This window comes from Pleuronectes platessa, chromosome 9, assembly GCF_947347685.1.
Source record: "Pleuronectes platessa chromosome 9, fPlePla1.1, whole genome shotgun sequence".
In the NCBI taxonomy this organism is placed as follows: domain Eukaryota; kingdom Metazoa; phylum Chordata; class Actinopteri; order Pleuronectiformes; family Pleuronectidae; genus Pleuronectes; species Pleuronectes platessa.
This window is the reverse complement of record NC_070634.1, coordinates 11640282-11655729: the sequence shown is the minus strand read 5'-3', so window position 1 is coordinate 11655729 and position 15448 is coordinate 11640282. Positions and strand designations below refer to the sequence as shown.

General features: G+C 43.3%; 1 protein-coding gene across 1 annotated transcript in view; it reads left to right on the top strand.

Moving 5' to 3' along the window:
- Positions 1–8921, top strand: part of atp8b3 (ATPase phospholipid transporting 8B3) — a 44400-nt gene extending 35479 nt beyond the window's left edge. The window contains exons 19-31 of the mRNA XM_053431481.1: positions 362–550; positions 690–802; positions 2646–2813; positions 3036–3147; positions 3233–3308; positions 3392–3515; positions 4083–4269; positions 4387–4610; positions 4699–4782; positions 4867–5091; positions 6767–6905; positions 7185–7315; positions 8407–8921. Coding sequence (XP_053287456.1) covers positions 362–550; positions 690–802; positions 2646–2813; positions 3036–3147; positions 3233–3308; positions 3392–3515; positions 4083–4269; positions 4387–4610; positions 4699–4782; positions 4867–5091; positions 6767–6905; positions 7185–7315; positions 8407–8643 — 2009 coding nt within the window. The 3' untranslated portion in view covers positions 8644–8921. The remainder of the gene's footprint in view (positions 1–361; positions 551–689; positions 803–2645; positions 2814–3035; positions 3148–3232; positions 3309–3391; positions 3516–4082; positions 4270–4386; positions 4611–4698; positions 4783–4866; positions 5092–6766; positions 6906–7184; positions 7316–8406) is intronic.
- Positions 8922–15448: the final 6527 nt, after the last annotated feature.

The window sequence follows — 15448 nt, the reverse complement described above, 5'->3', positions numbered from 1 at the left end:
CTGAGTTGTTGTCCTCATTCGATGAAATAGTCAAAACCTCAGGCGATAGCCGACACCACCGGTCGGCTAATTCATGAAATCTCTATTGCATGTGACTCTTGTTTCCATTTTGTTCTTGTATTATACTGACTGGTCTGCTGGGACTTCTACAGTTACAGGTCAAATTATTATAAATCCATGTTATCTCACACACCACTGGGCCCAGTTTCAACTAAATTTGGAAGGAGATTACATTTTCTCAGAATTATGTTTCTCCCAACAAGCCACTGATGAAGGAATAAAGTTACTGACAGAAACAATGGATCCTTCCTGCCGGACAAAGTGTTCACTTCCACCTTGTGTCCCCACTTTATTCCTGCAGAGTCTCCGGTTTACCAGTCTGCATCCCCGGACGAGGAGACTCTTGTCGGTGCAGCCAGGGAGCTGGGCTGGGTCTTTCTCTCTCGGACCAGAGACTTTATGAAAGTCTCTGAGCTCGGGGTCACTCGACAGTACCAGCTGCTGGCGCTGTTGGACTTCACCAGCAAGAGGAGATGCATGTCTGTACTGGGTGAGAGTTGTCCTCTAAACACAGTCCAACAAAATATCCTCAACCTTCCAATGTTTTGTTTTATACTTGCACTATCTTCTACTTTGTCACTTTCTTCCCTGAATAAATCAATCCATACTGGTTTTGTGTTTCTTTCCAGTTCGGGAGCCAGAGGGTGGGTTAAAGCTGTACTGTAAAGGGGCGGACATAGTGATCTTGGAGAGACTGCAGAAGGACTCGCCGTATCAAGAATGGACTGAAAGAGCGCTTGAGGTGAACTGGAGTTGCTTCTGAACCAGTAGTGTGGGCTGCACAGTACACCTATTGAGCCCTACTATTTCTATGGCACAATGTCAGGGTATTTTTGGTCCACATTTGAGTGTTAAGCAGTTCAACATTACAGTTCTTGTCAAACTAAAGTCTTGTTGATGGATGTGCACTGCCCTTTGGCCTGGTCGAGACATAGCCCTACACACAGTAGTTTACCATTTTTACAGTCTTTCTTTAAGGGTTTAGCAAACAAGATAAAGTGTATAAATCAGTAAACTTTTAAGGTGCTGGTAGGAGCAGGACTGTTGTTACCTTTGAACTAAGCTGATTCCCTTGTTTCCGCTCTTTGAACAAAGCTAAGTGCCTGCTGGCTGGAGCTTGACATTCAGGCTTTCTGCAGGTTTCAAGTTAATTTCAAGACTTTTTTAAAACATAGTGAAAGACATTTAGGACCCATGTCAAGTACAACAGTTGTGAAGGAATGTCAGAGTCCCAGAGTTACTTACAGTTCCCCATAACTGAAATAAAGGTGAAGTAGCTGAGTAGATAATAACCCTCGAAACACAACATTATCTCACAAACTACAGACAGAGACAGTATAGGTGCCTATTGTCTTTCTCACAGCCAAGTCTATTGTACACTGAGTTTGTTTCATTTTCATGTTGGTCTTGTTCGTAGTTTATTAACATTGAGCTAATCAGTTAAACAAACACTAATCATTAACATAATTAAGACTGATGATTAATGATTATTACTTTTTAAGGCCTGAAATTCCTTTAATTGAATTTGTGACATTTTAAGGATAGGTGTAAATATTATGAACCAGTCTTAAATATGTGTATTTATATAAAAATATATATTAAGGGCTACTTTCATTGTGCTTTGAATACGTTTTCTAAGATAAATATTTTGGAGGAATGTTTGATTTGTAAAGTCTCTGTGGGTTGTTGTTATTTTTCGATGATACAAATATCAGCATGCTGTAATAAAACAAAAAATTAGACCAATGTGAAAATGATGCAAACACTCAGCTCGGCTGTGGACAAGACAGGATACTGTCTCTATCTCTAGTTTCAGAGATAACTCTGTTTTCTGAGGATTATTCTCTTCATCATCATATTGATGCAATATCATCTTTAATATGTTCTATTTTATGGGCGGTATTTTTATTTCAATACATTTCAATATAATGTGCAATATTTCAATTTTAATATCATGTGCAATATCCCTTACTCCGTTATTATTTTATATCTATTTACTCCCACTATAATTAAGTATTAGTTTATCTCTCTTAATTTGATTTCATTTATAGTACACTTTAACTTTTGCTTTTTCCTCACTTATATTTTAGACTTATTGTTTATAGTCTATTCTACTATATTTTTCTGTGCTGTAATCCCGGAGCAAGCTGGCTGGCACAAGAATTTCGTTGGAGATTGATGAAATCTTATCTTATCTTATCTTATATGGCTACTTAACCTTATCTTCAATTATCGGGAAGACTAAAATATTGCGGGATTCTGATATTTCTTCATGTCTATCGTACGTGACATATTGATATTAACTTGGGTCTTAAAATGTCTTGAATTTAATTTGAAGTTACAGAAATCCAATGTAAACTGTCTGATCACAGTTTTGAGGGAAGTCAAAGATCAGTTGAAAGAAAATATTAGACAAGTTATCTCCACATTAGTCCTTCCCTTCTGAGACTATAGTTGAGGCGTGCATGCATGTACTAAAATGCATATCCGGGGTTTTCTCTGTCGATGCTTCACTTGTGCCTGACAGACCACTCAGTAAATAATGTGCAGCCAATCAAATAACCAGTTAACGTATCTCCTGTCAGCTGTTTTCTCAGGCCTGTCTGAGGACGTTGTGTGTTGCGGTTCGATCTGTTCCCGAGGCGTTGTGGATGCAATGGAGTAAAACTCTGGCCCGGTCTGCTGCCATGGCGACCTGTGACCGTGACGCCGTGCTGGAAAAGCTGTATGATGAGATGGAGCAGGAGATGCAGGTGGGCTGCTCCTCTGTGTGATTTTATATGTTTATTGTCAATCCTCTGTTTAGCGTGGGATAGCCTATCATTGACACGGCACGGCCCGTGCAGACAACCATTTTAAATCAAGCTTGTGTCTAAGGATTTCTGTCCTTTATGCTTCCCTGAATTAAGTTTCTTAAAAAGAGAAAAAGTTGTTCTTGAAGAAAATAGAATCCTGTTAACTGTCATGTTTCGAAGCTCCTGGGGGTGACAGCTATCGAGGACCGGCTGCAGGAGGGCGTCCCTGAGACCATTGCTCTTCTCCAACAGGCTGGGCTCAAAGTATGGGTACTAACTGGGGATAAAAAAGGTATTGTTACATACTGTAGCAGGAGGAGGAGGAATGGCAGCTATATGAAAACTAAGTTCCGCTGTGGTTTCTCTCTTTCCTGCAGAGACTGCTGTGAATATCGCATATTCTTGCAAACTACTAGATCCTGATACCAGATTACTGGAATGGCAGGAGCTGAGGTTAGCGATGATAAAAAATACACAAACACGCACACTCACCCAGTAACACACCCTGTCATTGATCTGTGTGTTTTCCCCTGCAGGCAGATACTCCAGGCCCCAGACCCAGGGGCCAATTTCTTCAAGAGCAGGCAGATGGAGCTGTGGGCTATAGACACGAAGACGGCTGGGGCGAAGACTGCTGTGGTCCTCACTGGACCTGAGCTGGTAAACACAGATCACCTATGTTTGCAAATGGCTGAATAGCTGTCATCATATTTTTGTCGGACTCCTGAAACATGTGTTGTTGGTGAGCCTTGGTGAGGTCTGCTGAAACCAGAAAAACAAGCCTCCGCTGTTTAGATTGTAGTAGTTTATTGTACATGAAGCGTTCAGACATGTACTGGTGTTTCTCTAAAAGTATCTGGTATACACTATGCAAAATGCTATTCTCCAGGCTTTTCTCATTGGTTTGAAGTTACTGGCTCTGCTGGAAAAAGATGACAGTTAACAGCTCCCTGCACCAATTGGAACTGAGCAAGTTATTGGACTCAAATTCTGATGAAGTTTGTGCGTTCGTTTTCCTTCTAGTTTTGTCTCTGATGATCCAATCTGATGCAACAGCCCTCATGAAGCAAATTGTATATTACCTGTGTCGGTTTGTTGGTTTGTAAGCAAGATTACACAGAAACAACAGGACAGATTACGATTACAACTCCTCTACCCATCGAAAGTTAGGCTTGTTTAATGCAAATATAATCAGTACTGAGCTAATTGATGATGTTTCCCTTCTAGGCAGAGTTCGATAAGAGACCAGAATGGGGGTCCACGTTCATGAGTGTGGCAGAACAGTGTCAGTCGGTGCTGTGCTGCCGTGTGACCCCCGGACAGAAGGCGGACATCGTCACGTTGGTCAGGAAACACACCAGCTCAGTCACCATGGCCATCGGGGACGGTGCCAATGACGTAAACATGATCAAGAGTAAGTCAGGCAACACGGAACGATGGCAGAGAACATGTTTACTGCAGACCAAAACTACAGATCAGTGTCTTCTGTTCACTTTTGTACTTTTCTCTTCTGTCTTGTACCATCCACCAGCGGCTCATGTGGGTGTGGGACTGGCCGGAGTGGAAGGAGGTCAGGCGGTGCAGAGCGCAGACTTTGCTTTGTCCCAGTTCAGGTTCCTGCAGAGGCTGCTCCTGATCCACGGGCGCTGGTCATACAGGCGCATTTCCATCTTCCTGCGCTACTTCCTGTTCAAGACCTGTAGCTTTGCTCTTGTGCACATATGGTTTGGCTTCTTCAATGGCTTCAGTGCTCAGGTTAGTCACACATAGATTGCAGAGCCTTACAGTCTATGAATTGAAATGATTACTTGCTTTTATTGAACTGTCTGTTTTTCTCTTGTAGACTCTGTATGAGACATGGTTCATCGCAATGTACACAGTCTTGTACACAGCTAACCCAATTATGTGTCTGGCCTTATTTGAGCAGGTGAGAATGAGGTTGTTTTCAGCGGATTACTCAAATAAAGATTTCTGTCCTAATATTTCCGCTGCCTCTCCATGTGTGTCACAGGACGTGACTGCAGAGATCAGCCTGAAGTGGCCGGAGGTGTACAAGTCAGGACAGAGACAGGAGCTCTCCAGCCCTCTGATCATTTGCTTGACGCTCCTCCATGCCGTCTACTCTTCGTTAGTTTTCTTCTTCATCCCGCTTGGAGTTTTCTACAACACAGCCTTTGACTACCAGACCATGTCCGTCACTGTCTCCATGGCAGCCACGTTCACTGCCACAATTGAGGTCAGGATCAAGTCAAACATAAGTATCGTGTCATATACAGTATGTCACCACAGCATGGTCGTGTTAGCCTGAACAGTGAATACAAGGTATACTTGAAGTAATCAGAATGGACTCTGGGGAAGGACCTAGGTGTTTCTCTGGGAGGTTTAAATTCTGGTAGGTGGCACATCTGATAATAAAGAGCAGCCACTGACTCAGGCAGGTGGCTTGCTCACTCTCAGAGACTGAATATTTACCCCCCCCCCCCCTCGCGAGATGATTTTTATCATGATCTGCTTTGTTGATGTGTTGGTATTTCCCATTGTTTGAGTACCTGTTTCGCTGATGCCATTAAAACATTGTGTGGATTCTGTGGATTCATAGTGTTAACAAAAGCATAGATAGTATTATACAAAAGATACAGAGGCCATCCTTGATACTGCACATCTCTATATCGCTTATTTAAGGTGTTTATCGAGAGAGAAAAAACTATTGTTTCCGTTCAGTTTCGCCTGTGACCTAAGTCTGTTATACAGTTTAAACCCGGAAGTGTCAAACCCGCTCGTATGGCTGCGATTGACTAATGAACAGGTGTTCCTGGGGGAAGGTACCAAGTGGAGTAACATTGGAGGGGTGTTGCTTAGGTTTCACAACAAGCAAAGCTATTTTCTTTCCTTTTAAATGCGTTCTTGCTTAAAATGTTTTTTTGAACTTGTTTTGTAATTCAAAAGTACATGTTTGGATGTTGTGTGGCCCAGGTGTTAATCCCCTGTTGGACAATTGATAATCAAATTCTAAACAATGTCCATCAGTATGACCCAGGTCTGATAAAAGAAGAGACAAATCGGTAATCGGTTTATTTGAATTTGCAAAGAAGGGAAGGACAGGTGGTGAAAACTGCAAGAGCACAAGATTTCTTTCTTTAATTATTTATATGGCCTGCTCTCTAGCTACCTATATGTGCTCAGGAATGTTACACAGCTTTTCTCTCCGTTTTTTGGCCTTAACCTCCTGCTCAGTCCTACAGTTTTCTTCAGACAATTTCCACACAGGAAATATTCAAATGTAAGATTTACATTTACTGTTATTATTACAATAGACTGTGTATAAAGATGGACATCGTATCTCCAATTTGTTTCCACCATCCGGAAATCATTCAAAAATATCTGAGATACGAGCGCTGCCGTCTTGCAGGGTAGCGATAGAGGGATGGAGCCAAAGTGTTGAGGACAAATTGCAAATCAGTCTCAGCTCTCATCATGACGTTTCATCCAATAAGTAATTAAAACTAAAGTTATTGGTAGACATTACATTAGATACTTTTATTTATTCTGAACGTTGACATTTTCCTTTAGGCCATGTTCCATCTGCTAACGTGGAGGAGGTAGGGTTTATGACCTGTACTGCAGGGAGTCACCAGGGGATGATCAAGAAGCGTTGGCATTACCTTTTGGTAGCAGTCATGTCGTCCATCTGTCTACATTCTACAGTTAAACCAAGAGCTCTACGGGAAACTGTTAAAAGTTTGTAACACTGAAAAGTATTTTTAAGTTTTTTTAATTTCAGAAAATATTGTTCATCAAACTATCCCATAATCACATCCGACAAATGTATTTGAACCCTTTCGTCCTGATTGTCACTGTGCAGATATATCCACATGTACCATGTTCTTGTAATTCGGGTTTCTGTTTCTCAGATCATGCTGATGACCAGATACTGGACGAAGATCAGTATCGCATCTGTGGGTGTCTCTTTGGTGCTGTACTTCATCGTCACCAGGATGACCCAGAGCAGATTCCTGTTTCAGAGATCGCCCAGCGACTACTTTTTTATTGGTACACGTCTCTGCTTATCATAGCTCTGCTCTTTAATCATATCTGATTCATGCCTCTCCTGGCTGTGGCCATTTGAGAATCCCATTACTGCACCAAGTGCTGGATTCGATTCAAATAGAGACGACCAATATTTGAAGAACACAGATTAAAACACAGGGAAACAGCATGAAATGTTGTTTTCACTGATAATTTAATGTGGTTTTCCTTTGATCTGATGAGGTGAGTGATCTGACATGTCTGCGAACAAGTTTAATTTGCTCTGCGTGTGATTTTCATCAGGCGCGTCTGAAAAGGCCTTCATCGATCCAGTTGTGTGGCTCACAGCTCTGCTCACTGCCTGGACGGCTGTTTTGCCCTCGTTTACCGCTCACGCTCTCTGTGTCATCCAAACGGCCCATGATAAACATAAGGTGAGAGATCAGCATGGAGGGAGAAAAAACACAACTGAGACAAGAAGAAAGGGGGTTAAAAGGTTATAGTTTGCTTTGATGTTAATAGAAATATCAATCTGTATGATACATAAGCACTCAACAGGTCATTCATCCCTCTAAGACTATTTCCAAACTATTTAAGGTTCATACAATTCTGTCTGGCCATGTCACTCGGCTGTTCTCATTGGTTACTTAATATTTTCAGTATTTTTGTCAGTGATAATTGTCAGGTTGAGTCCATTCTGACAGAAGTCCTTGCTTGCGGCTGTATCTTGTTGTTGACACGTGCATGTAAATGTTCAAATATCACAACAGATGCAAATCATACACAAATATTCTGGAGTGGCCCAAAGATGGAGCCACTCTGGGATGGGTTGATTCCATGTTGAAGGAGAAACAACAGACTTTGACAATGGGAATTTTTGGGTAAAGATCGTGAGAAATAACAATTACAAATGAAACATTTAACCTTCCATATCGATTCATTCTTTGTGTTAATGTTTAACATATATATATAAAAGAGAAGATGAATTTGAATGAATGGACGATGCCTCTACACGTCCTCCCGTTATACAAACATATCCTGGACACTTGTACTGCCATCTTGTGCTTCTGATGTAATTTGGAGCCGGAGTCTGAGTAACTGTGTTTGTAGTGGGGGGGGGGTTGTCGTATTGAGTTGCCGCTGATACAAGTGTTCGACCAACGCGTCGGTAGCTGTCAGCTGTCAATCAAGATGTTTCACCCTGTTTTTATAACATCGAATAACTAAATAAAACCAAACTGACCAGGAATAGAACATTTGATAAAAAAATTGTGTGAGATAAGGACTACATAAAATGACAGAAACCATCTTATTTGACGCGCACTACGCAGCCAGTCACCAGGGGGCAATGAATATGATTTGGCTGTCATGTCGTCCATCTTTATATACAGTCTATGCTCTATATGATATCATTTTTTGGATGTTGTTTCCAATACACCAACTTATTCAGACTCTTTTTCATGCTGTACAAACATTCTAATGGGTTCATGGTCACTGATGTCCCTCTCAACTGGTTTTGGTGCAGGTCCACAGTGTGTCCCTCCAGCCGACGCAGCTGAAGACACATTTCAGGAGGGCCACGTCCCTCCGCCGCTCCTCCTACGCCCTCTCTCAGGGAGCCGGGCCTGGACGCCTCATCAGCTCCGGGACCTGCATCCGCAGCACAGCACCGCCGGTGGATGAGAAGGTGACCGCCAGTAATAACCTGCCCTACTCACAGGGCCAAACTCACACAAAGGACTATACTAGCACTTCAATGTAACTTTTCATTGGGAAAATATGTGACTTTATAGATTGTCTGTGGAACATATAATTGAAGATGTTTTGTACCTTCCATATTTATCCTTTTTTTTTTAGCAAATATGTACAGCTACTGCTATCCAATAAAGTAAATAATATAAACAAATCCATTATGTACCACATATCTAGTTTATTACCTTTACATACAGGCTGTATGTACAGACACCTTACCTCTGTATAAATATCATACTTATTGATCTATAAGACTATTGTGGTAAAAATCAAATTTCCATCTGGGGTCACAGGGGATTCTTTTATTAAAGATCGAAGTCAACACAATAAACCGACTGCACCGCTTTGTTTTACAATTGTTTTATTTGTTAATTTATTTCAAAACACGCAATTTTTACCCATATTATCCTTTTAAGTTTTTATTTTTCTGTAACAGTTATTACTCAGATTTTTTTCCTTCTCAAAAAGTCTCAGCTAGTGTGAAACCAAAAGTCCTCCACAGGCTCTCCGGCTTCTGCAGTGGGAGGAGGGAAAAGAGGCTCTCTGACCTGACGTCGTGAGTGGGCTTATCCCTCATTTCTGCGTGGGCGGCGGTGTGTGCGTGCGTGAGAATGTATGTCATGTTACGTGTGTGTTTAAGTGCAATAGGCAGAATGTCCACAGGGCCGTTAAAAAAACCGCAGCACCCGTAGAGCAGCAGCCCAGAAAGCTGAACATTGTCTTCCAGGTTTGGTAGCCAGATTGTCATACCTCTGATTTCATCTTTGGTTTCAGCAAACACTCTCAAAAGGCAGACTCACCCTCTCCAGCATGTGCCTGTGTCTGTTTGTGTGTGTCTGTCTGTCTGTCCGAGTGCAATATAAGCCACCATCTCCAGACGACTTTGTAAACTTAAGCAATTACAATGTAAGCGTCTTTGCATTGATTGTGGCCCTTCCTTGGCTCTGGGGACAAAGACGGTCAAACATTGTAGAGCGATGGAGCCATGAGCGGGGGGGAGGAGCAGCTTGCAAACGTCAACATGGACTCCATTTTGATGTTAGTGGCAGTTTGGGGCATTCGTGTAAAGCTGTATGTGTCTAGTGAAACATGTGTGTGTGTGTGTGGGGGGGGGGGGGGGGTGCTGTAGTGCTCTTCTTCCCCCCCAGTCGCTCTCTATTGTACCCTGAGTGACTGGAGGTTTGTCTGCCGGATCTGGGTTCATGGAAAAGGGAGTTTGAGGGTGGGGTGGGGTGGGGTGGGGGGTTGGGGGGGCAAGGGTCCATGAACCATGAGGTTGACGTATGAGTGTCTAACTGTTGAGGGGAGGTGTAGGGGGTTGAGGGGTTGTACACTCTGACCCAGCAGCAACGATTAAGATTGGGGGGGCCAGGTGTTTGCATAGTTCTCTGTGCAAAAGCCACCAACCGGAGCCATTTTTTTTTTATTCCTCGCGGCTGGTTACATCATCAGTAGATTTAGCAGGAAAATCATGGCGGGTTGATGAAAAAGGTGGTCTTTGCACCACACGTTGGTTTTTTGGGGGGGGGGGGGGGGGATGGGGTGATGGTTGCACTACATGCTGGCAGGAGAGGTGAAAAGGGACAGGATGGGGTGAGGAGGGAGTGAGTTTAAAATGTGTAATGAGTTTCATGTTGGAGTGTGGTCCGATTTGGACGTGATGGAGTGACACATGGACGTGTCGGAGAGGGAGAAGGAGGGGTGGTGGGGGGGCAGTCGCTCGGCAGCCAGGCACTACAGCTCGTCACGGTTCAGAAAGCCTCTTTTCCCTTGATTTTTTTTTTCTTCTTTTCTGTGTGTTCTTCCGTCCTCCCCATCCTCCTCCCCACTGGCCTGCCCTCTCTTTCTACCTTTTTTCTTGTTTTGAAACTGATTGTCTTCTACCATCACAAAGACACTTGGTTCTGATTGATTAACAGGTAACAGAAGAGGGAGAGCACAGTGTGACTGGGGGTCGTCTACATCAGCCCCACCGGCGACCCGTTTCCACCCCGCGTGCGAAATGACACTCACACACACATATGCTGTTTGACAGTAAATGCTGACGACATTTCTGCATGGCGGGACGATCGGTTTGCCGAGTGGCACTGTGGTCGCTTGGTCGGTCAGTCAGTAAGAAATGGTTTCAAATTTTTCGCATGACAAATATTGCAACCCATAGTAAAGGAGCATTGAAAAAAAAAAAGAGAAAGAAAACACTTGTCTTCCACATAGGTACAAATGAACACACATACACAGATTGAAGAAAAGCATGTAGACAGACACAGGTATATTCAAGGCCGCTCGGGTCTGTGTGTGTCCCTCTGATTAACTCCAAGTAAACAGCCTGTCTTTGGAAAAGCAAGACACACAGTTCAGGACCCGAGTGAGGACCTCAAGCCGAGGAATGAAGATTGGATGCTATTGATTGGGAGGAGAGGAGTTTGACCTCCCCCAGCACACACTGCCCCCTACTGTCTGGATTTATATACATCAAAGAAACATGGGGGGGAAGGGGAAGGGTTGCAACAACACATGCACACAACCAGTGAATCCAACAGTGACGGAAAAAATCTAAAAACAAGGACCCTGCCAACGCCTAAAACCCAAATCCTCCCACCCCAGTTTTTTTGTTTTTGTTTCGATAACCAAAATATCCCCCACCCTTTCTCCACCCACTCCCGAGTCTTTCCATCCTTTTCCTCCTCCCCACAAAAATCACAGGTCATTCCTGTTGGTTTCTATACAGTTATACAATATCCATGCACAAAAGAAAAAAAAAGCGCACCTTCTTTTCAACAGGAGGTGCTGGTCTTTAATATTCTAAGAACATCAGGAGCACTTGAACACACCCAGGAACCTTCAAAAGTAACAGTGAAATATTATTTTTTTTCAGAGAAAAGACAACTTAAAGGCAGAAGACAGCTAATGATGAGTAAAAGGTCATCCCTCCTTTGGTTTAACATCAATTTTTGGTTTAAAATCCAGCCCAAATCATATTTTTCTCATTAATTTCCCTTTTTTTCTACATTTTCCGTTTAAATGTACCTGCCTATGAAAGAGCTTTTGAAGTAAACTAAAGTGAGTAGCTCTCATCCCTCTCTCTCTACTCTAGCCTTCTCTTCTTGCTCTTTTCTCTTGTTACCCCTCCACAGAAACATTCACAATGTCTTTTTTCCTTTATGAAAAAACAGTAAGTACATGCCGTAGCAAAAAACTAACGAAAGAGAAACGTACGAGAGAAAATGAGCGAACGAATAAAAAGGAATTTTAACAGTATAAAGCTTCAAGTCACAAGTTCCAAAACTAACTATCATAGTATCATAGTTTCATAATCATCGTTTATCATTAGCAGTTATTATTTTTCAGTTTTAAATTACATAAAGTTTACATGAAAGGTTTTTGAGGTATTTCAGAATTAATTGTCAACACACGCCTACCGGGTCTTAGCACTAGCCAGGGGGAGAGGTCGATTGGACAGAAGGTGGAGGGGGGGGGGGGGGGGGGATTGTGTCTATATATACTGTCAGTGAGTCTTCCACACTTTTCCTAGTGCAGCCTCTGTGCTTGCACGCTGTGGAGCGAGAGAAAGAGATATTCAGTGGTGTGTTGTTGTTGTTTTTTTGTTTTTTTTTTTTTTTGTTTTTTTTTTACAACTACAGCCCTCTGAGCGCTTCGAGCCTCTGCCTTTTTACCCCCCTCTTTCTCTGTTACACAAAAATATCTCTGATGTGAGGGAGGCAAAGTGGCCGAGAGTAAAAGCGCACGAGGCAGAGTGAGGAAAAGGAAAAGTACAAAATAAAGTACACACAAAGGCTGTGAGCTCCTAGAAGATCAACGATACAGTAACAAAGACTCTGACAGATTCAGGAGTAAACATATAATTTTGTTTCAAATAAATAGTGTATAGAAAATGTTTTATAGACTTTCTACATGATAAAGTGCTTGTATTCTAGTGTATCAAGATGGAAAGTCAATATGGGAGAAAATGCTGACACAGCCCCCACTCTGTGTCCCTCTCGTTGTGCCCCCCACACACACCCAGCCTCCTCTCTGTCCATCCAATTATGGGTGCATTGTCTGTGTGTGAGTGCATGTTTGTAAATGGTTGTGTAGCTTTATGCATGCATTTGTGTGTGTGTGTGTCCAGTGCAGTCCCACCCGTGGTTGAAGGGAAAAGGCACTCAACTCTGTCTGCAAGGCGGCCACCTCCTCCTATGTGGCACGATGCAGTCCGACTGCGCTGTTACTACTGACATGTATGTAAATGCATGCGTGTGTGTGTGTATAATGTGTGCAAGTGATGGTGTTGGGCTAAGATGGGACGAGGGGGGGAGCTCTCCTAGTTATTTGGTTTTTGTATGTGTCCCCCTAGGCAGCTTGGGACCGGTAGGCTGCAGTATCTTTGGTATTAGTGGCGGTTTCACAAACCACTCAGCTTAGTGAGGTAGCCACATTGGTTCTCACTACAAACAAATGCCATTTTGTCGGCCTTAACACCTAGAGCTGAATCTAGCTATAGGCTCACCGAACTGTATACCACAAACTTGATTTTAGCTCATCTTCCTTTGGCGTCTTTTAACCCACTGCTTACAGCAACGTGAAGTTAGGTGGTACGTCCTGACCGGCTCCTCTTCAATGACCCATCTCTTATCTAATCTGCACCGCTAATCTGACTACATTGTTGGAAATGCTACAGTTGCATCTTAAGACCATACAGATAACTATTGAGTCCTGGGCTTTGACCCCCCCCGCGCACCCACCCTCCAATAAAACACATTGAATCAGCCAGGACGTTTGGAGGTCGTTGTTTCATCTCCCCCCCCCCTTTCTGTTTTACCCCGTTCTTGGGGCTCAGCTTAAAGGGGGCTGAGAGTACAGTTCTGACAGAAATGCCAGAAGAGGAGAAAGCGTCCCGTCATTTATTCTTCTCTTCAGCAGCTCCCTGTTTTTCTTTTTTTTCTCTTTCTCACGGTAAATGTCTTCTCCGAGTCCATATTCACACAGAATGCAAAAAAAAAACATACGTCCTTCGTCCAGTCCTTGCATCCCTCCTTTTTTTCCTTTTGAAAAGTCCTTCATTTTTTTGTTTTTGATTTATCAACAAGGTGCCTTACTTATGCACAACAGAGCACAATAGTAACAAGAAATAGAAACTTTGTGTCTATGGTACTAATTAAATACCCGCATCAATATAGAGAGGAAGAGAGAGAGAGCGAAAGAGGGAGAGAGATAGAGAGAGAGGGGGCAATGGGGGTAAGAGGGGAGAGGAGGTAGAGAACCAAAGATAGAATGAGTCATCTTTACTTCTGCTTCAAAATGTGTCCAGTGTATGTGTTGGAGACATTTTGTTTGTAACACATACTATGTGTGTGGTATCTTTGTCGTTTGAGGTTTGGTTATTGTATGCCTTAAAATCTGATTCTTTTTTTTCTTTCTTTTACTAAAAAAGTATATTTTGATTCAGTTAAAAGCTGATTGTTGGTTGGCTACGGCACACACCTCCCGTCATCCACGGGGCGCATTGTATAGCCGTGTGTGAACCCTAGTACCATATTCTCTGATTTGCATTAAGGCAGTAAAGCATTGGCACTAATTATTGTAGCATTTTGTCAGCGGAGTGTGGTGGTTACAGCGACTGACCGTGAGTAACCAGGAGATTTGGTTTGGATCACTTTTTGTTGAGAGCCTCCTTTTTTTTGCAAACAGATGAGATTGAAGTGGAAGAATGAACAAGTAAATAATGCAAATTAAACCTCCACTCGATGAGCCTTTCATCACTGCTCCTGTTGTACTTCTCTATCCCCTCTTTGTGTTTTTTTCTGTTTGTGTTGTGTAGACGATTCTGTACGATTTGGATTGGTTTAATAAATCCCTGCCTTTTTTGCTAAATCCTTGTGATTTCAGCGTCCGGTTTTAACCATCCCCCTCCTCCGGCTTCACCAGTGCTGGTCGGATGAGGAACAACAATAGGATAATGGTTAGCTATTGATCTGCCTTCAAAGAGCTGTGAGGGCCTGAATGTGTTGTGCCATGACTTCTCCTCAGCATCTAGTGGCTCGTCCCTCCCTCCCTCTCCTCCACTGTGAACCCCCCTCGCTCTGCCGGACACAGGTGTCTGCTACCGACAGCAGGGGGCACTGTTGCACTGTTGCAGGACCTGGGGAGGGAGAGGTGTGCTGCTGCTGCTGCTGCTGCTGTAGTAGTTGTAGTAGTACTGAGGTCTTTGTGTCCCCATCTCCACTGGGTTCCATGTGCTCCTCTTACATTCTGCTTTATCATATGCAGCTGTAATGCAGTTGGCTGGAATCCCGATCGTGTTGTGGTCGTCGCTGGGTTCTCAGTTATTGATCAGAGGAAGAGCTCCCAGCAGAACAAAAAAAGCGTGTCCAGACATCTCACTCGCCCCTGCTGTTTGGTCAGAGAGACACAGAATCTCAGGCTCAGGCTGAGAGGAACAACGACACGTCTCCCCACAGGCCTCCAACATCTGTGCAAAAAAATATAGACCTGGGCCCGGAAGACCTGAGTATCTACTGCCGAGCATCTTGAGTTTCACCTTCAGGAGGGGTCAAGGCCCCGCTCTCTCTGTCTGCATCGATTCATTTTTCAATTCATTAGTTCGCTGTATGATCAGGCTGAGCTGCTCTCTGAAATGGCTGGCCATCAGGGAATACCTTTGGCCAAGGAATGAAGGAGACTACAGCAGGAGGAGAGGAGAGGGGGGAGGTAGAGGCGGAGAATTGGAAAGCCTTGTTGTTCTTTTTCATAGGCTGCGTTGTTTTCTTTATGACGGCCTTGTGTGTGCAGGATGGGGCTCGGAAAATAAGGCTATG